At 35.5% G+C, this 22,597-nt stretch overlaps 1 protein-coding gene across 3 annotated transcripts in view; it reads right to left on the bottom strand.

Annotated features, from left to right (window-relative positions):
• Positions 1 to 283: 283 nt before the first annotated feature.
• LOC134534737 (uncharacterized) overlaps positions 284 to 22,597 on the bottom strand; it is a 33,785-nt gene continuing 11,471 nt past the window's right edge. For all 3 annotated transcript variants that reach the window (XM_063373240.1, XM_063373238.1, XM_063373239.1), the window contains exons 2-6: positions 21,934 to 22,472; positions 20,701 to 20,879; positions 18,202 to 20,542; positions 16,190 to 16,322; positions 284 to 13,872 (exon numbers count right to left, since the gene is read on the bottom strand). In XM_063373240.1, the coding sequence (XP_063229310.1) occupies positions 13,813 to 13,872; positions 16,190 to 16,322; positions 18,202 to 20,542; positions 20,701 to 20,879; positions 21,934 to 22,106 (2,886 nt within the window). In that variant the 5' untranslated portion in view covers positions 22,107 to 22,472 and the 3' untranslated portion in view covers positions 284 to 13,812. The remainder of the gene's footprint in view (positions 13,873 to 16,189; positions 16,323 to 18,201; positions 20,543 to 20,700; positions 20,880 to 21,933; positions 22,473 to 22,597) is intronic.

A 22,597-nucleotide genomic window follows, 5' to 3' on the forward strand; every position in this document is an offset into this window, starting at 1 on the left:
AATAACATCAATTATTTATTTGGAGAACAGCATAGGTTGTTTGATTGTATTCGTCAGTGAAAGACAATATTAGCCTTGTCAAAACACAATATGAACTATTCATATATATATACATAACAATCCAGAACATTTACATAGGACTGACTCAAAAATACAAGTGGGTAACTTACAAACAACAATACTTTTTGTTAAAGAACTCTGAGGAACATAAATATTTTTTTTTCTTCTGAAGTACAAAATTGTTGAGTTTAAATTTCATAATTTTTGGCAGTAAAGTTTTAAGTAACCAGAGAGAGAGAGAGAGAGAGAGAGAGAGCATTTACATCACCTGGACAGTAACATTGTTTTAAGATTCAGCACATTAAAACACATAATCATAGCACATAACAATAATCTAAGAAAACTACTATTCAAATGTGTGTTTTTAAGACTTATTACAAACAACATATGAAACATAATAAATTAAATTTCTATGTTCACTACACCATACATTTTTAGTAAAAAAGTATCTGAAAAATTCAAAAATTCTTTATTTTTACATTATTATTCAAAAGTAGTTCACTTCTTTTTATCCATCTTATAAATAGTCAATAATTAAAGCAGACAATCAACATTAAAAAAACAGTGACATCTATATACAACAAAACTTTTAAAGTCTATGTTTTCCTATGTTTCAAAATCTCAATGTTGTGTACAAAAATTTTAAAAACATTCTCATTTAGATTTCAAAACTTAAGGTAACCTTTAACAGCAAGGCTATACAACAGTAGACTACAATATTCTGCTTCCATGTCAACAAAAAAGAATATGTCCTTAAAAGGATTTATAATTTCATTACATGCAAATGTGTACATCTCACAGAATGTTTAACATTTATGTTTGCTAAGTGATAGGTGAATCATTTCCTAAATTTAACCTTTTTAAATACAATATTGGAACAATAAAAAATAAAACTAAAAATATATATGTACTCAAACCTTAGGAATGTTTTTAAAACAATAAATTAGAGGATTCTTCTTAACATCAATATAACTGTTTGTAGTAAATTAACAGTACAAATACAAAATTTTTATTGAAAAAAATATGTAAGTTAGTATATTTAAAAATGTCAAATCTAATCATACATAGTGTAAGTTCTTGTTGATTCAAAGATAATGCAATGACGACATTTCAGATGAAGACTCACTACTAAAGCCAAACAAATATTGGGAACTCATTGTTATCAAATTACACAAGGAGTCAATTTGCAGTAAAAAATTAGGAAAATAAAATTGAACATAAAGTGTACTAAAATATAAATCATTTTGAGTCTAATGTTAAGAATATAAATACAAAAAGAAAAAGTGCCAACCCTATTTTGTGGAAACAGGGGATGAAAATTTATTACCTAACACTGTTTTGGAAGTGTGAAATCATTTTTTGCCAAAAGACAATACACTGATTTTTGTATATTTTTTATGCTTAATCAAAAAATATGTTCTGTAAAATCCTACTGTTAAAAGCATTTTTAAACTTGATATTTAAGGGTGCCATAACATCCTTAGTAGGATAACATTTTAGGAAAAATGTCATGCCTTTTCAATTTTTTGTTCCGAATAACCCATTCAGTCGAGTTTGCAGCATAATATGGAAAAATAACTTTAAATTTCAAAATATATTTGTTAAATAGGAAAATATAAAAGAATAAAGAAAACTTTTTATGTGAAAGAAAAGAGTTCAGTGATGGACTAAAATTTTAATTTCTGCTTTATGTCATTTAGAATTGCCAAACTAGGAAATGAGAAGACATGTCAGATTTAAGTTATACATTTTATCAGTTTAAGTTTTCAAGTGTACATATGGTACATAAAGTAACAACTTAAAACATTCACACACATATAATTACAGTTTCTCACTACCTAATTCTTAACTTATGAGCAGCATTCAGTTTTGGCTTCTCTTCTTATGGCACATTGAACTTGCTACCATATTAATTTTAAAAGGAAAATGGTTTTAAACATACATATTTATGCTCTGAATATGTATAAAAGATTTTATTGTTAGTCATTTATTACTGCAAAGCAACTTCAAATCAACAGGATTGTCGACTTCCAAAATCTCTCATGTGTCTGAATTCTGCAAGCAAGTTTGCTAATTATTTGGGTGAGTATTTACTAGCATAAGCTATGCCATTGCATAATTTTTACATCCTCTTCAAACGTGTAACTTGGTTTTATTATATTAACCTCATAATATCTGGACTTTTATATGAACATTCAGAAACAATAGGATTCTGTAATTCGTAAATAAATTCAAATAAAGTCCACTGTTTGTCTTAAAAGTTTTTCGAAGAAATAATTTCATCTACATTTAAGATATGTTAAAAAAACCATCATCCCTATATATGCACATAAAACATACAACTGTGTCTAAACAACTATCTTGCATTGTGTACAGAACTACACACAAATATGTTATTTTCAAAGTGTTTTGATAAGAATGATATTTTGAAAATTATATTTTCACACACAACTGCAATAAAGATACTATTCTGTAAATCAATACAAAGTTTTAAAAAAAGTGGTTCAATTTTACAAATTGCTTCACAAAAATAAAGCAAATATATCATTAAATATGAGTTGCATGAAAACTACATCTACAATACTAAAAATGCACCAACACACTCATGTCACTCATGGTTTACTTGTTACAATCATATTTAATTCAAGCTATTGGAGATTAAACAATCAAATACCAAAAAAAAAAACTGAAAAATGGAAGACTTCTGAGAATTGATAAGCAACACAATCATAGGCATAAAACAGATTACACCTTGGACTCCTAAAGATGAGTGTAGTAAACTGGCATAATGTAAGAATATTTTATATTTTTTCAGGACCTTTCAAAAGCATTTTTACATCACAGAGTCAATTTTATATGCAATAAGCAAAATTAAACATAACACCTAAATAGATCTAACAGTCGCAGGAATGTACAGATTTCCTCGTAAAAAAGCTAAAAAATTTTCAGATATAATTTCCACATGATCAAGAGGACAGTTTCGAAATATTTATATTTAGCGTGCAACTATAAATTGAATTTAAGAAGAAGAAAAAAATGTATTTAGTAAAAGGCAACTGGAGATGAAATCTGACCTGTGGAAACCTTGGTCATTCTCCAACTGTCATTAGCAGGGACATAACTACAAGGGACAGATGGGGCTTGTACCATGGGCGCTGCATTTGGAGAGGGGGGGGGGGGGGAGGAAGTGCTGGCAGAGTAAATTTTACTATAGAAACTTACTAGAATATTACAACACAAAAAAAAATATTAGTGGGCAGATGAACTTAATTATTTGTACTGAAAGATACAAACATACATTCAGATACATGTATATCGTAAAATATTTAGAAACTGGTATTTTTCTTGTACTATCCAACTGGCGCTGTATTAAAATTTGAAAGACTGTAAATAAATCTATTAATTCACCCTCTAAGTTCAATAAAAAAATATTTGGAATTAATGGAATTAATATGTGGTGGAGATATGAGATGTTGTCGGGAGAGGTTTGGTTGATTTGGAAAATAAGGGTTCTTGCCCCGGGTAGAAACTAGTCTAGTGACATCTCTTGTCATTAGGATTTGAAATGTGAGAGCCTGACAGTATGTGATCTCTGCAGCAGGGCCAACATGTCTAAATGCAGGTGTCACTAACTATCCTTAGTTTGTTAGATAGTACAATGTAAGTAATATGTACATCAAGACAAAAATACAACATGTATTTGAACATCCGCTTGTTCTTTTTTTTTTGTTTTCAGTACTCATGAATATTTGTTTTAAAATAAAAATTTTTAGGGTTTTCACATTTATTCCAAAAGTTTTTTAAAAACTACAGAAACTAATATTTGAAAATGCTGCTCAAGAAAATAAAAGTTCAATTTTGCTAGCAGTAAGAAGTAGAAACCAAGAAATCTTTAACAGCATAGTTAAACTAACAAAAAAAAGAATTCAAATAGTACACAGGATTATGTTCAAAAATCCCTGACACAGAAATTATATTTTTTTAAGTTTAGACCATTGATACACACACTTGCTAATGTGCTCACTAACAAGATGATAGAATTTAGAGTCAAGTGAATTAAATGCACAGTTATTAATGTAACTTACTACTTATAACCACTGACTAATTGAAGAGTAGTAAAAAAGATGATATTTGTTTTCATGTCGTGTGTTAAGAAATGGTTTAGAGTAAAAAAATAGTACATAACTTAGTTTCATTTAAAAAAAAAATAAGAAAAATAATTTTAAGAAATGTAATTTTTAAAGTTTTTATGTGGCTCCCTTCAAATCGGGACATAGACTGCACCACCCAAGCTGCACAGAAAATTTTTTTGAGTCAATTTATATTAGCTGATTTACCAATAATTTTTTAAAAAAAATTGTGTGTTGTGATGGATGTAGCTGGTATGTTGTTTAGGTTATAAAAATCTTGTATCATTCTGTTTGTCCTAGTTTGAATGCAAATAGTGCTCAAAATTTCATTAAAGACAAATTTTGAACATTTATACATCTAATAACTTCATAGTCAATAATTCAAACAAACTGGTAAAGAAGTATTTTAAGAAGAAAAAGAAATAAATAAAAAGAAAAAAAAAACACACACACACATACACATGTAAATGTTTATATCATCTGACTTTAACAATTGTCATGGGAAATCATAAATCAATATTAGCCTTTTGGAATTGGTTTACGCTGTATCTTTAGTATCTATATTTTGAACAGAAATATAGAAACTCTGAGAAGAAGAAGAAGAAAAATCCAGCACTTTTTTTTTTATACTGCATGCAATATTAAAACCCTGCTACACAACCACAAACTTTTACGATAACCTCTTAGGAGCACTGGAAACAGCAATTTAACACAACTAAAAAATACTTTATGCCAACAACTATTTGTTACAAATCAGAATAGCATGACACGTGCAACGCATTCACAAAATAATGCATTTTACAAGCGTTTTTTACCCACACAAAAAAAGTTTATTGCCATTATACACACACACCAAACAAACGACAGCCATCAATGTTTATAGGTTTTTGGAACGACATAATTGAGAAAAATATGCCAAGTAAACACCACTGCGAGTGAGCACAAATAAATTTTTAAACTAAAGCCTTTAAAAAAATAAACATAATAACAGCATTACCAATGAAATAGTTTAAACACCTATCGAAAAATAAAATTCTGAAGCTCATTTCAGTTAAGTTTTGCCAACAAAATTTTTCTCGTAAATGTCACAGATGTGTCGAACATGGTTGGTTCAAAAATTATTTTATTCGCGTCCCATCCACCACATTCCCCCATTTGCACTACTGTGATTACACATTATAGTGGATATACATTTAAAACACAACTCAGTTTTCTCTTACTGCCACGCAGATGGGCATTTAACAAATTCAGATCCTACACAACACAATAAAAAATATGTGAAATAATCTATAAGAAAAAGAAAACACATGGAACCTAAGATACTACATTAAACAATTCATACATAAATCCAAAATAACATTATATATTTTGCATCTCAATTAGGCTGCAGGATATTTAAATACTACATAGTCAACTTTAATCAATAACTGCTCTTTTCCCAAATGACAAACTGGACACCTGAAAGAAAAAATATATAATTACTCTCTTATTTTATCATATTTTGTCCTTTATTACAATCAAGTTCCAAATTCTTGTGATGATTGCTTCTATAACAGAAAATAATAAACATAGTGTCCAACTGAACATAAAAACCAGATTTACTAAGATGTAATTTTTTTTTAATACCAAGGTAACTATGGGCAGCCAAAAATAAAATTTTTAAATGAATTAATTTCAAACTTCTTAAGATACTTGAAATTAGGCAAGCCTTTTTTTTAAAATTCTAATGAAAAGGAAAGTAAAAAAAAATTGTGGGACTTCTGTTAGTAAAATTTGTGCTGTTATCCATCTTAAAACATTTATTAACTCGCTTTCTTGTCTGTCTGTTTGGTACAAATTTTGCAATCAATTTTAAACTAATTTCCCGATGAGCTAGAGACTTGAAAATTTGAACAAGCTCTCAAATGGATAATAAAGCAATTTTAACTTGATTTCTTTTCAGTTTGTTTGTTTGTTTGTTACAAATTGTTTGCGTTTATTTAGCAAAATTCCTGGATTCGTGGCATTAGGCTACGAGCACAACAGTACAGAGTTGCAGGATACATAACGCAGCACTCGCAGATGGTGCCTGTATCAAGCATACAGGACTGGGAGAAATGTTTGCCACATGGTCATTTAGTAAGGTCTGGAAACTGCCTACTGATTGTGCTAAAAATTTATGAATATGAATATACGAATAAACTTGTAGATTAAAAAAAATAAAGTGCACGCAATAGACAACTGATGCATGAATAGTTCACTAACAATTTTATTGCACTGAATATGATATGAACTGTTATGTGAGTTTTCACGACAGATACTCCCTACACTCTAAATATGTTTTTATATGTTCCAACTATGTTTTTATACTCTAAATATGTTTTTATATGTTCCAACTATGTTTTTATATGTAAAGAAAATCTTTACATGCAATACGTTGCATGCCAAACTATTTCCAAAATGATTGCATGTGCACAGCCTACATAACATCCATGTGTCTGTCAAATATTTTTCAGAAGGGGCTATTGTACGAAGGAAGAATGCAGTTGCAAAACAGGCATTAAAATTGGCCTGGAATTGTCTCAGGTACTGAACTTCAATTGTTTCATAAATAAAATAAAATAATTACACCCCTCCCTCCCCCACTTCCCAAACCATGCTTGGTGACTATACTTACATGCTCTGACAAATACACATGTGAATCTGCCTACAGTGGCTTGGGCAGCAACTTAAAGAACATTCGCGTAGCAGGCATATATTATCTACTAAGATACATACGTTACAATTTTGTATAAAATATTCCAGGTGTCACAGTACAACTTTCAATGTGAAAGATGGAAAAGAGCAATTGCTTTTCTACGATTGTAGTGCATATATTTTTGAACCAGTCTTTATGACAGCATTTACATCAACTGTCAATCACATGTTGACATATTCAAAACTTTTCCAGCCATCTGATAAAATATTTCATAAAGAATTCAAAACATATAGTTGAGAACGTTAAACCTAAAACATGAATAAAGAACAAACACACACACACACAAACACTTAACAAAATTCAGTGCATTGATTACACAATTTCAACTGCCAGGCTACTTTGTACTTGATGAATACTTGTTTATTTACATGCAGCATAGTTCACGTGAACGCATGACTAACTTTTTTGCTGCCAATGCAATGTCTACAATAAAAATTTTAACAACCATGTTAACACTTAACTTTATATAAAATAAAATAATGCAAAAAAAAAAACAGGTACAATACATATATGCCTCTCCCTGATTAGCATATGTTAACAAAAAAGTTACCTAAAACTACACATATCCTTAGTAAAATAAGTGGGCCTAAAATGTTTAATTTATTTTGTTTTGGAATTGGAACAGTAAGTTGCAACAAATCACTTTCAATAACGGGCCAAACCCTGTAATTGCTATATATTTGAATAACATAATAGTCAAATCCTCTGAATTGGCACGACCTACCCCCCCCCCCCCCCTCCACAACAAACCAAAGCAACTGCCAGTTTTTCAAATTCCAGACCAGAGACAGATCTTGCTCGAGCAGATCTTTGAGCCTCACATCACTAAGCAATCCAGCAAGCAGCCTCACTAGCAACCACGTCCCACCTCAGGCAAGCAGGCTGGTCGGTACGCAGGAGGGATGCTCGCAACTCCACGAGCAACGTTGGAAGCTCTTCGCCCGCTAGTTACGACCCCCCTACACCGGTCTATCTGCAATGAGATCGTCAGATGCACGCATCGCTGCTACAAAGAAACGAGGAAATGCTACTTGATTCCGTACAGACTAGAGGTGGGTTGTTACAGCAATTTTTGGTATCTGTTCCAAACTGATACTGATACAGTAATGTACCTAGTTACAAGTCTCTGATACTTTTGTATCAGAGCAGTAGCGGTCCCAGGAAGCGACAAGGTATCAGCATTCTCGTTACAGGGTACACATCCTCCGTGCCGTCATCACCAGCGTAAAAAGGTATTGGTGTTTCTGATACATTATTCATCACGCCCGGTAATTCTCTACCTCTGTTACTCTCATGCCCGCCTGATACAGCCAGTATCAATCAGTTCAACATTCACTGCAGTTCGTCCTGGCCGTGTATTAATTACCACCATGTACATTGTTGCGGGCTGTCATGCTTTGTAGTTAGTATCTTTATAGTGAAATAAGGAATGGATAAGTGCAGGAAAAAGACTTCATTTGTGTGGAATTTTTTTACGGAAAATAATGAGTTTGCTAATTGTAATTTGTGTAAACAAAAACTGAGTTATAAATCATGATTGACTAATCTGAAGAAACATTTGAAACGTAAACATTGATATAGTATGCTCACTAATGTACGTATCTGTTTTTTTTAATTTTTATTTCTTGATAAAATCGTAATCTTTTAATGTATGAAAACACTAGTTACTAATTGTTTTCGAAAAAAAAAAGTCCATATGTTGATTACATCTGTTATTAGTGTCAACTGAGAATTTATTTGCATTTTCATAGCTGTTAGGTGCACAAATATAAATATTATATATTGTATTAATGTACTTTTTAATATTAAAATTTCATTAGTTTTATTATTGAACGAGACTGTGCACGCACTGCGCACTGAGCGTACTTTGATGTGGGACAATCAAGGCCGCAACTAGGGGGGATGGGGGGGGGGGGGGGGGGGGCAAGCGGGGCATACGCCCCGGGCGCAAATCTGTGGGGGCGCCGAAATCGCTTGCATTGTAATTCCTACTACAACTGGTAACTGGTAAAAAGTTTTTGCATGGAAGTTACAGTAGCACAGAAACTGTTACAGGTAGGTATGGAAAATGCTTAAATAGCACCATTTTTCCGTGTGAGAGCCCCCGACCCCCCGCTTTATTGGTGTGGTATGTGCAAAAAAAATAGGGGGGGGGGGGGGGGAAGAATCCATTCATGCCCCGGGTACCAGAGACTCTAGTTGCGGCCCTGGGGACAATAACCAAACGACTCGTAACAATTTCGCTTTGCGCCTCTCCTTCAACGCCTTCCCCTGCGCTTCCTTCCCTACATTATTTCCCTTCTTTATCCCTTATTCGTCGTTCCTGCTCCCTCCCCTTTCACAAGCTCCGCCCAAGTGACCGTCATCTGCGATCGGGTTCTGCGCACATTGGCCGTGGTGTTGTTCCAGGTGAATTCTGAACTGATACTAAAGTACTTGATACTTTTCAAGTGTACTCATTTGCCATTACTGATACAGGCACATATCAGTAACAAAGTATCAGGTTGATACTTTTCGACCCACCTCTAGTACAGACCCGCGCTGAGGATGTTCCTGTTACGGCCTCTCACCCCTGTTTGTCACGTCCCAAACTCACAATTGTGTGCACTATCGTTGACTGTCCCGAGATGATGCGGCCGAGCCCGTGGACAGAGGGTGGTCTCGGGACTGTCCAGGTGGTGGTTGGTACACGAGTAACTCAAGACTGTCATGTACGTCTGGCGCTTTGGGCGGCTGTTCCTCCCCGAGGGTCCCACATGGTCTAAGTCGCCCGTTACTAAACTTACTCCCAGCACAAGCCTCGAATCTTCTGGTTGCTCGCAGACACTGTATCTACAGTGTGGTAAAAAGAAAAGCTCATCCCTCTCTGGTCCGATTAAGACTCTGCTTCTTCCGCAATGTCAGGATACTGCTTTTTCATGTCATTATTTCTAACACACTTTCTTAAGACTGGGTAACATGTGATTTGATAATTCTATATTTCAGGGTCTATATAATTGGCTTAGCGTCCTCTAGATTAACAGCGAACCAATAGCAGAAGCAGCACAAAAAAAATAATTTTTTGAATTTTAGCACATCACTAAATGTATCTGTAAATATTTCCGGTCACTAGCAATTAGCGAAGAACTAAATAATCAGCACGGCAGAGGAAGCAGAACCTTAACTGTCGCAAGATCCTCATGCAGCAATGAAGTCCTGAATGCTGAACGTCTCGGGTGGGATTGTCGTCGGTGGGTTAGGGAGGCTGTTGCTATTACTTGCATGGTTAAATGAGTAAGCCACCATCAAGAACCTATCTGCATGCTGCCCACGACTCTCATTTGATAACCTTACTTCAGGGTAGTCCACCTTAAACCTAGCTATTACTCTGGGGCCATTTTTTCCATTCCTTTACCACCACATCCCTCTCAAACTACTGAAATAGCTAACGTATTTTAGTTCAACCCTGCACCAGACTAGCACGGGGAAGTTAAAGCACCCATGGATGCAATCGGCTAGCACCCAGCAATCGAAATGTACACCATAGACCCAGCGTGGCACCACAACCTTGAGGCAAACATGTCACCACTCCTTGAAAACATTAATCCCTGCTATGAAATGTAGTTTGTTACCAGTGTTTCCTACACTTGAACTTGTGACCCATGGTCAGCAGCATGCGCTGGACTGGTATGTACAAATTTTAGACTCTTAAAAGAAAGTAATTTTTAGTGCCAGTAAATTTTAAAGTTTATTATAAGCTAAGTGTTTTTGATATTCTGTAGTTGGAAAGTGAACTGAAGTTGGTAAATGTTTAAGTTATATTTTTATAATTGTATTCAAGATTTTTAAGTACATTAAAGCTATTTAAATATTAGTTTTATTTGGGACTTGTTTAAAGACTATTATAACACAAAAACGTAATTATAATTGCCATTAGAGGTGGGACATAAGGGAAACTGACGTCATTGGCGTAAAAGCTCTGGGTAAATTCACGTCAAGACGCGTGGCAGTAGAGTTGGGCTTTTGGCGAGGGTGCAGTTCATGAAAGTGTAGTCCACGGCTAAATACGAATATGTGCGAACTTCGGACAAGTGTTTGGAAGAACAGTCTTGATATTTTTGTGAAGAGAGTGGCGCAAGTTTGGGTGTGCGCCTGACTTCACACGCCTTTGGTTCGGTGCGTGCTCGGAATGGCACAACATTGGTTTAGTGTTCTAAAATGCACGAGAATTTGGCACCTGCCCTCTCATTGGACTACCAAGTAAGTCACCTTCGCCCTGACATTTCAGCCCCGCCAAAGAACTACCTCTGCACAAATTAGTTTTCAAGTTTTTTTATGGATACTTTTGCAAGCTGTGAATGAGTTAATCAGTAGTAAACTTTTAAAAGCAAAGAAACTGTTAAAGTCTTTGTATACCTGTTTTAATTTTTTTTTGCAGAACAAAGGTTTAGGCTGCAAAAATCAAGGAATGTTAATTGAAATTAAACTAAGCATGTGCCCTACAAAATTGGACTATGATAATGAACTTAAAGCCCCGGCGATAATGAAATTTTTTTCTAGTACCACTTGTAAATTCACATAGCCTAATGTTACAAGAATGTAATAGTAATTCCTTTTTTTCTGGCCTTTATACTACTATTTTGAACACCTTAATTTATAGCACTTTAGTCAGCGTGCATGTTATTTGATTTGGTAAGTAAAATTAATGTGACAAAGTTTAAAACTGCAGATCTAACATATTTGAAAAGATATACAGTGAAAGCATAGGAAATTAGTATGACTACAAACCACCCCCAGTTCTTTAACACTGACCTAAAATGTCCGTGTTGGACGCATAGAGAAAGCTGGGTCTATAACATCTAGTCAAACCTCAATAATACAAACCTGTAGGGACTATGATTTTGCCACTTTGCAGTAACAATGGTTTTTTTTTTTTTAAACAAAACTATTACATACAATTTTATACCACACCAAATTTACATATTTTTTTAAGGATTGCAAATTACAATTTTAAGATGGCTTCACTGTGGCTGAAAATTTTTTTTTTACTGTATCAGACTTTAAAGGATTCAAGATATAATAATAAAGCAAAGGTTTAGAAAAAACCAACAAAAAGACATACATACTATCATCATTTTGGAAGAATACAATTTCCAAGCCTCGTTTCCCAAACTACAACGAACCAAAGCAATGGCATCAGTATTATTTTAGGTGTAACTTCAAATTGTTTTTTTTTATTTATTTTAATCTCGGATATTTTTCACCCTTGGTACTAGAACAACTTTGCATTACAAATAAACATTCTTTTTTTTTATTAAACAATTATTTACTTAGCAATATAAACCTTATGTAATTTCTAGGGACTGTGAAAACGCTTTGTATTAATGAGTGTTCTGCATTAACAGGGTTTTCATTAGTGAGGTTTCACTATGTCATCGCTCCTACAACCTTCCCAAGAGGAGCTGTGACCTCTTCCACGCCACACAGGACTCTGCTGCGAGGTCTGGTGTGTGCGAGAACACCATTCGACAGCCCCGTCTGGGCGCCTGGGCACAAGGGGTCGGTTCGACTGTACTCAAAGCAAGAGAAGCAGCCGGCCAACCACGTGGACGGGCAACCCCAGCAACAAGCAACTCGGCATGGTAACTACTGCAGGAGATGACGTGAAGCACAACTCCTTTACTTCCCACATCTGACCCATACGAGCCTCTCTCAGGGTTACCACCATATACCCCCTGTTGCACACGAAAATGTCAAGCTACACAATGTTTAGGTCTCACAGACAGTTGAATTACAGGTACTTGTAAAATAACCTTACTATGAACGGAAACTGAAGTTATTTCACACGAGAAAACCTCAGACTAATTTTGATCAGGATTAAGAAATAATATGATATTTTCCTGAGTAGTTATAAAAAACAAAATAAAGATCACAAATATTATCACTAAATACAAATACTGTGTATAAATATTTATGCATACATATATATACATACCTACAGACACATATATACATATTTTATGTACATAAAATATAATAAAAATAATCTGAACCGCCCATAAATACTCCATATTTCAACTTAAGAAAAAGTCCACTTTATTACTTTAAAAAATAAATTGGTTAGTTTAATCTGCCACTATGCCTAAACTTTCTCAACATTGAAGACAAAGAGATTAAAGACATTATCATGCACAGCGTGCTTCGATGCATTTGTACTAAAAAAATACTGCTGCTAAACAAAAGTAAAATAACCCCAACATGAGGCTGGAAGAACCTTAATAGAATTTTATTCAACATAACCCTTAATACTCATATTCACAATCTATCCCTAAACCCTGCGTGTTTTCACGGCGGTGCACAAATGTTGAGAATGCCTGTGTGTGTGGAACGTTAGGTACCCCTGACTGCACAAAATGGCAGCATTTCCACTAACACATAGTCAACATGTCTATACAGTGCGTAATACAAATTTACATCAAGTATGTTGCACACACAACAATAACTTTTATTACTTTATTACATGCAAAATGAGTGATTTTTTTACATTTTTTTTTTAAAAACTCAAATGTGTACAAAAACCGCTTCGGAAGTCAACAGATATAAAACTACATTTTTTTCCCCTGTGGAATGTGGCTACACATGCACAGTGCCTAAATAAAACAAATACGTAACTTAAGTTTCTATCGTACAAAAACATTCTTAGGTAAAGAAATCTTCAAGCACTAAGTACAAACAGAATGAAGTTAGAAAACTAGAAATTTTGAGCGAAAAAAAAAATTACATAAGACACATCAGTGTAAGCTTAAAATTCCTTGAAATTGAAGTTTAAATACACTGAAGATAACTGTGATTTTTTTTTGATAAACTTGATTGCTTTATGAAAGCAAGATGATTGAGGCAGCTTCACTAGGGTTGAGCACGAGTCGCGAACATCGGCGAACTGGCTTCCGGAGACTGAGGTTCATCCTGCAATAGCGAGGTCAGGCAACACATGCAACTCAAACAAACACCGATACCAGCCAACTACCAGTTCATTCGTGTACTTAAAACCTAGAACATAGCAGCAGTGTGTTCAGGGCCCACAATAACTATCATGTAGCTTCATTCTTCTCAACATTCATCCTGCTATTAAAAACCACGTGAGTTAAATTACCTACCCACTTAAAATTTTTATAACCTTTTTGAAGATAAACTTAAAATTTACCAATTTTGCTCATAGCAAATCTCATGCATCTTTCTACATTCACTTATAAAGAGATAAAGGTTATATCAAGGATGTGTCGCTGAGCCTGTTAGTTTAATAATGTAAGCATTATTTGACCATTTTTTTTGTTATGCTCTCATTATTTACATTTTGTCTAGTTAATCATCACCACAAAAGTAGAAATTTGAGCTGCCATTATAGAATGCAACAACAGTGGAAGAATTCAAACAACACCAATTTATTGCATCCATTAATAATATCACATCTTTATGTTTATGCAGATTCGAGGGATGTATACAAACTTGTGAATTAGAAAATGTATCATCTGGACTAGGACCCCAAGTTATATAATTAGGTATATTTTTACCCATTATTCATGCAGATAAACTACACTAGTAATATGAGCATACTTAACTTTAACCTACATACTGCAATACCATTTCATATTGTACATAATACTTATTTTTAATGAATTTCTTTCTGACTAAGTGCAGTCATGCAATAAATTCCAGCAAAGCTAAAGTCAGATTAACAATAGTCTGTTGCCTCCATTCGTTCTTCATCCGGCCATCAATCACGTGACCTACAGCCAATAAGATGGGCTGAAAAATTTCATCCGCCTGTCTGTCTGTCCATCAAAAGTTTGGTAAATTTATAGTTTTAATGGACGGACAAATAAAATTACAACCTCCAAATATTGCAATGTTTGTTTCTTGTTAGATACCAATAATGTTTAGAAGTTTGTTTGATTCTTAAGCTGCTCCCATTATTATTTTTTAACTTACATTTAAATACATTTTAATTTTTTTTTTCAAATGAAAATTGTTAGTGTCACAGAAGTATAGTTAATTATGCATGGTAACTCTGAACATTTTAAAATAAATACTAGAGTGAAAAAATATTGAGTTTAAAGTGAATAACTTAAATTATTGTAAAAATAATCCTATTATACAACTTTATTTTTTTCCAAAATTTAAATGTCTCAACAGTTGGCAGCGTTGAAATGAAAAAAATATGATGGATGAGCGGAATCTTGTAAATCATTTGGAGGCTGACGGATGAATGGATGACGAATGCACGGGCGATGGGATATTGTAATTCCGGCCTAAGCGGTTACACATTGTACAAAAATCAGTAAAATATTACCTAATGAAATTATTATAACCTAAAAAGAATAATTTACACTATAAATCCCCCCCCCCCCCCCATGCAAACAAATAATGGGACATTCCATTTCTCTAGAATAACTACTTTAATTTTTTTTTTTTTACATTTTGAAAGTTTTTGACTATAAAACTGAAGAAGTAAAATGCAACAATACTGAGTGATTTAGTGAAATGCTTATGTTCATAAAAAAACATGCCCGATGCAAAATGCAGCATATACTAAAAAACAAATATTAAATAAATATTACATTTTATGTACAATCAAAAACCAGTTGTATGTACAGTCAATGTTTCTAAGGAACCAATATGGAAACTAGCAATGCAAGTTTGGCATGAAACTGTTCACTTTTATCAAAAACATAGGTCCACAAGCTGGTTTGGTTGAAATGTGTAGCTCAGTTTTACCAACAGCCTACTTAATGACAATATCACCATGTTAACAAACACGACTATGACACAGCTTCTTGCTACGTAACACAAAGTTAAAATTTTGAAAGATATCGATACAAAATCTACACGCGTCTCACTAATTGATAACTGCCTTTCCCACGGTAAGATGGACTAGCTTGCAACATGTAATTTCTAGTGCCCGATATTGTGTGAATGGTCTGGAGTTGCAAGATACCTATGTCGAGAATATCATTAAAATATTAAAATTTTTAGAACTCATAAATTTTTACTAGATGGGTTCTGATATTTATGCATTATGGTAATTGCATTAACATGTTACAAAAAAGCAATTTTATTTTTTTTTAATGTAAAAAAAAAACTTGGAATGCCCCACCAAATTTTTAAAAAGAAATTTTTAACAATTATTTTAGTATGTGCATATTATTTGCACTTAATCTTAAACTAATACAATGAATAGTTAAACATTCAGTATCATAAACAGCAGTCAGTATTTTTATCTTACCTGTGAAATAATACTGCTACGATTACTAGACACATCTAGATCCATTCCAAATGGTTTCATAGGCTTCAAACCTTCCGAGTAACCAACTCCAGGCTCCAGGTAGGGATGTGCGTAGTCATCGTACAACACGTCGCTGCAGTCAATTCATAACGAAGTAAAGGTATCAGTAAGAAATGGTAAAAAATTAAAAACATTCCACATTGTCAACATAAAGAATTAAAGCTGAATATCTCCAGCACTTCATATTTTCTTTAATAATACTCCACTGACGTAGCCAGGGGTGAGATTGTGAGGTCCACACTCCTCCCTTCCAGGATTTAAAAGAAAAGAAAAGAAAAAAAACAAGCCAAGATAGAACAAGAAAATTAGCTACATTAGGTTACAGACAGACAAAAAGGATTATTGTAATCCTTAGTGGGCCACAATACTGCAGTTCCTTCCCAGTATAGCCCTCACACACAGAAGCGGCAGGTGTTATTTCCGCATAGTCTACATTGAATGGCGGTTTGCAAACTTGATGTGTGTTTCACGTTAATACAAATGTATTCATAACTTGTGTCAACAAAATCAAACAAATGTCTTAAGAACAAAGTATTAAAAACAATCAAATAAAAACCAAAAAATAAAACGTTCAGTTTTCTATTCTCAAACAAAATCATTATTTAAATTCATATGTGTAAACATTGAAGTTCTAAAAGTCTACTATTCCCTGATATTTCAGTTTGACAATAAATTTTCTTATAAAATTCAGTTATAAAAAATTACTTATAAAAAAAATTAATATGACTATACAGCACTTCTCCACGAAACCCTGGCTATGCCCCTGACAGCGTAAGAACCACTGCAGTTGAGATGGCAGAGCACTTGCCTCCTGCCAGGTTTGATTGCTAGCAGAGTCTAACTAGAATGTTTCGCAAGTGGCAGACGTTGCCCTAAGCCAATGGCTTTTCTCAGGGTACTCCTGTTAACCCCATCATTTCATTCCGTCAATGCTCCATTCAAATCTCGTCATTACTTAAACTCCCTAATGACCTTACTGTCAACGAGACATCAGTATGGATGCTAGCTGTAAAGAAAAAAATGAATGTTTAGCCACCATGACCATTAGAAATGAAACTTCACATTTCAATAAACTACTTAAAAAAAGATAGAACAAAATATTCAATAATTTAACTAAACAATAAAATATGTTCACAATAGCATACTAAAAAAACACACTAACAATATTAAAAATTATAGGAATTGTGTAAGCAAATATTCCAAATTCTTATTTAAATTTTAAGAGAAAACTTTTTGTCTTTTCCAGCATAACAAAAAGTGCAGCACTGTAGTGTCGCTTCACTAAATCACACCCAAAAGTGAGGAGTAGGGCACTCAATTATCTCCTCTCCCCCCTCGCCTATCGAGTGCCCCACTTCTGAGCAGTGTATTTTTCGTAATGATCTGATGAGCCATTGCCTTGACTTATGCTGCTGACTGTTAAGAAGTTTCACTTAACAAAAAAACTCCAATTTAAGCTGTGGTTGCAAATGCCCACAATAAAGGCACTCCCTTTCGGACTTGTACTGTGACGCGCACATACAAATACCTACAGTAATTGTGGTTTGAGTTTGCATCTGTACACATTTCAACCTGTTGGTAGATTAGTATTGCTGCTGGGGTGTCAAAATAAACACACATCCATTCACGAAGACTCTATTATTATGTACTCATATAAAAAATAAGGAACATAATTATTCCATTGATACTATAATATAATATAAGAATATTTCTGGAATGTCTCTGGTATTTGAAATTCGTGTTTGAACACATGAAAACCGAAGAACTTGCACGATAGAATTACAGTTAAAAGATATTTAACATAAATCAACTTTTAATTTTACCCAAATTATTTGACATAGTATTATAAATTTTGAAAAGTTGTATTAGATTTTAAATGCAAACCATAAAATATCACATATATTAGACACTGAGAATTGGCCTTTTAATGTTCAGAATATTTCATTCATTACCTGTTTGAAGAATTCTGCTGAGTGACAGAAGTCCCCTGATGAGAGCACTGTACTGCAGAGCTGGCCCCCTTCAAACTACCCTCGGTTGTTTTGGTCGCAGCTGTAGCTTCATGGCACTCACACTTACAATCCTCCGGGTTCACGTAACTATACACAACAGACTTACTACTCTCTACTTGTACTTTTGACGCCTCAGGAAGATCAACACTACCCCGCGAGGGAATCGTCTGAATTCGTTTGGCGGGCTTGCGCTTTTCTGGGATCTCGTCGAAGTTGATCCAGGTGGAAGGCTTGGGGGGAGGGGTGATGGGTAGTGGCGGGGTGGGCTGTGCCCGGGGAGGTAGCGGTGGCGGGGGCGACGTGGGGGAGGTCTTGCGGAACTCCCGGGGACTCTGCAGGCCGTGCTCCGCGAACTCCACCCACGACTTGGCAGTGATGGTGCCCCTGCGCGACAGTTTGTTGCGACCGATGGAGTCTTCTCGCGGGAGGCTGATGCGAATCTTCTCGACACCTTTGTCGGACTCATCTGGGGCACTACTGCACTGCACGTACTCTTCTAACAGTGATGGGTTGATGGGGGTGGTGCTCCGTGGTCTCTCTGTGGGACACGTGCGGACGTCCGACACCCTCTGCTTGACGGGAACTATCGGCACTGCTACCGACCGTTCCTGCGGCAACGTGGTCGGAACGTAAGGAAGCTCGTCCTCGAATGAGTCCTGTTGGAAAACCAGTCTTTTTCTCTCATGATCATCTTCTTCTCCTTCGTCTTGTTCCTGTTTCTTCAACGCCTCCACCTTGGCTCTCAAATATTCAACTTCTGAGTCCCGCTCCGACTCTGAAGAGAGATGTTCCACGTCTTCGCTTGCTGAAGGGGTCGCCTGCATACTAGCTTCGTCAATGAGAGACAGGTGTTCCTGCATTACTGCATCTGTTGGCTGGTTTTCCAGCTTTAGAAACTCTTCTTCCACTGGGAAAGACAAGTTAACTGAATGTTCCACAGGTTCAGGTGTTCTCAACTCACTGATCAACTGACTGGGTGCTGGTAGCATGACAGACTCCGAAGGAAGCAAGTTCTCCTGAATACCATTTTGTGGTTCTTGGACATTTGATACATTCTTATGGTCTTCTTGAAAGCTTTCTTTTCTTATAATTCCGAATTCCGAAGGTTGAATGTTGTCCACGTCAAAGGTAAATTCTACATTGCTAATTGGATCAACTGCTGGAAGTTTAGACTCTGGAGATGAAATTTCATTGGGAGAAATATTTTCACTTTCAGATTTGGTCCCTTTTTTCTTTTCTTTCTTCTTGAACAGATTTGAAAACACCCCTTTGTTCTTATTGTCTTTCTTTCCTTTGACATCTACTTTCTGCTCGACCTGCACAACTCTTTCACGACTTTTGCTTCGAGACCGACTTCGATCCCTCAAACCCTCACCAGCTTCTTTCAAAATCGTCGTAAAACTTCCAGATTTCCGTTTTCCTGGCGGAACCGTGGGAGATTCCGGACTGGCCATTGTTTCGTTTTTCTTGAAAATGCTGAACGAGCTCTTGCGTGAAAGGGAAGGAGAAGGTGTTCGTGACCCACTCTCTTCTTTCTTCTTCAAGATAGCATGTTTGGCCAACTTGGGCGAGGCTGATGGTGTGATGCTTGTGCTGTCAGGAGCTCTAGGCGTCACTGGTCTACTCTGAACAAAATGCGTACTTACAGAGTCTGGTGCTTTACTAACCAATGGCTTATTTTGCACCAGTTGAGAAAAACTTTGCACATTCTTTGTTGACTTCCCTGTTTCAGAAAGATTCAGCGACAGTGGCTTCTGCAGTTCTTTGTCCTGAATGACAGCAGCGCGAGTCGGGTCTACGCTTCGGCTCAGCAGCACCTTTTCCAAGGACTCAGTCTCGTGTTTGCTGGGAGATGATTCCAAGTCCACACTCTGTGATGGGATGGGCTTGTTTCCACAGAAAGATGTCTCGAGCAACATCTTGTGAGGGGAAGGAGAGCGGCCGCTCGAAGCACGGGACAGTCCCGAGACAACAGAAAGATGGGAAATGTGGGAAGCGGCCGAACCTCCGGAAGCGGCAGATCCCACGGATGACAAACGGCTCGTCCGACCACTAATGGACAAGAATCCCACGTCACTGCATGCAGAATCCTTACGCTCTTTCGCTTCCTTCTCACTCTGGGCTTCCAGTTCATATTTAAGTAGTTTCTTGTTAGGCATCTTTTCTTGCTTAGTCTCAGGCTCGTGGTAGTCTAATTCCTCTGTGCTTGAGCGCAGATCTGCAGTACCTTCCTCTTTGAACCCAAGACCCAGCTTCGCTCCACCACTAGCTTCACCTGTCCCTGAAACACAAAAATATTTATAAATAATTCCCATAATTAATATGAACATCCAAGGACCAACAGCATGCGAAGATTTGGAAAAATCAGCCTGGGGGACATCTAAACTAAAGTCACAATCAGGCTCATCAATAAATATTTAAAGTCATACATCAGCTTGCCTGTAAAGAGTTCCCTTTCCGGCGAACTGTTGTTGCTGTCGTGATGCGAAGAGCTACTGGCTCGCGATATATCAATGCGAGGTGTGGATGGCGTCTGCAAGCTGCCTGTCCCACCGCCACCCACCAAACTCCCGCTTGCTGTCGACTCTGGCGACATCAATGTTCCGTCAGCCGCCATCCTGTCCACACAAGGATTTAACACAAAAACTAAATAAAGATTCTCTGATAATTTTTTTTTTTAAATTTCTGTTTCAACTTGAGAGTTTAGTAAACCATGACCATATTGTCTGCAAGTTCTTCCCCAAATAAGCAGATAGGAGCACATACACATTTTACACAACCATATGTGTATAGTTACTTAGTGTTTTGGAAACTTTTTATATCAATAGTAGTACTTTTACATTTTGAACCCTACTTTCAAGCAGAAAATGAAGCGGTATTGCCGGTAACTTACAACAAAAATCTAATAGTCTGATTTGAATTGATAAATCTGCAAAAAGTTTATGAAAAAATTTAATTAGGTATGTATGAATTATTGTAATCATAAATATAAGCCTAGTTATGGAAGCATTGTATTTAATCATAAAACGAGATTCGTAAAAAATTAGCAAGTTGCTTAAGGCTTTGTTACAGTTGCATGCTCTTACAAAGTTACAAGCACGCCTGACCACAATAATAACTATTTCTAATCTGCTCATAAAATAGCAAACATTGAAAATGCATTCAATTGTTTTGATACAGCAAACATAGCAGTCATCTGAATAGTATAAAGACAATTCCTTGGATGAAGAAAAGAACATTGATTGTATCAATAACCACATACCACACAAAAATAAAGTAGACATGTCACAAGTGGTTTCTTATGATTAAGACCTGATTTATTTATTGTGTCTAGACATTAACATAAATAAAACCAAATAGTTATTTTGCAGTACAAACAAACATGGCTAGTAATATTATTTACTGACCTAGTATAGCCAATAGAGAAAAACTGAATTATTTACTAACTATAGGGCTAATTTTTAGCACAAATTCAAGAAACTGTATGCCCAAAAAAAAAAAAAAAATGGAATGCTCTTAACTATATCAAAAAAGATAAAGCTAAATATGTATAAAGTCTACCTATACATATATGTAATGTCAGCAAAATGTAATGAAAGTGTGAGAAGTTACCAACAACCAACAAAAGAAACATGATGACTAAAGAAGTCACCACACACTCCCCCCTTTTACCTGACATCTTCCTTGATCCCTGGCAGTGGCTGTGGGGCGACCGACTTTTCCTCCGGGCTCTCCAAATCATCGCTCAAATCTTCAAACGATGCGAACGGTGCCGGTCCCAAACGTCTCTGGCCGTAGCCCCCACGCTTTGTCTTCACCGTGACCACGCTCGATGCAGAAGCCATGGCACATAACCCACTCCTTAATCACGTATGAAATGCCATACGTACTTGCCAAGGGAACGATGTTTCACTACATTGTTTCGTTCGGAGATGCTCCGCAACCAAGGGACTTTCATCAAACCTGTCTTGCTATTTTTTAAAAGAGAAAATATTGGCTGAATTATGTACAAGCCAATGCTATGCTGCTTGAATAAACAAATATATGGCACATGTTTTTCTTGTGATGTTATCTTTGGAAAATGCTACACGTATCATTACAAGTTATTTATTTTACCTACCAAATGATAACTTCAAATGGCTTATGAAAATATATTTAAACAAATTCAGTTCCCGCAACACATTTGCGGATTCAGTCTGAATCATCTCCATCTGAAAACAAATAGAAAAAAAAAATATTTTGAAGTTAGAAATGAAACTCTTGTTTCAAGATACAAATAGTGTTATCACAGTTATACATATACAAATAGGCACAGTAATTAACAACTTCATACAAT

The sequence above is a fragment of the Bacillus rossius genome, chromosome 8 (genome assembly GCF_032445375.1).
Source record: "Bacillus rossius redtenbacheri isolate Brsri chromosome 8, Brsri_v3, whole genome shotgun sequence".
NCBI classification, from domain to species: domain Eukaryota; kingdom Metazoa; phylum Arthropoda; class Insecta; order Phasmatodea; family Bacillidae; genus Bacillus; species Bacillus rossius.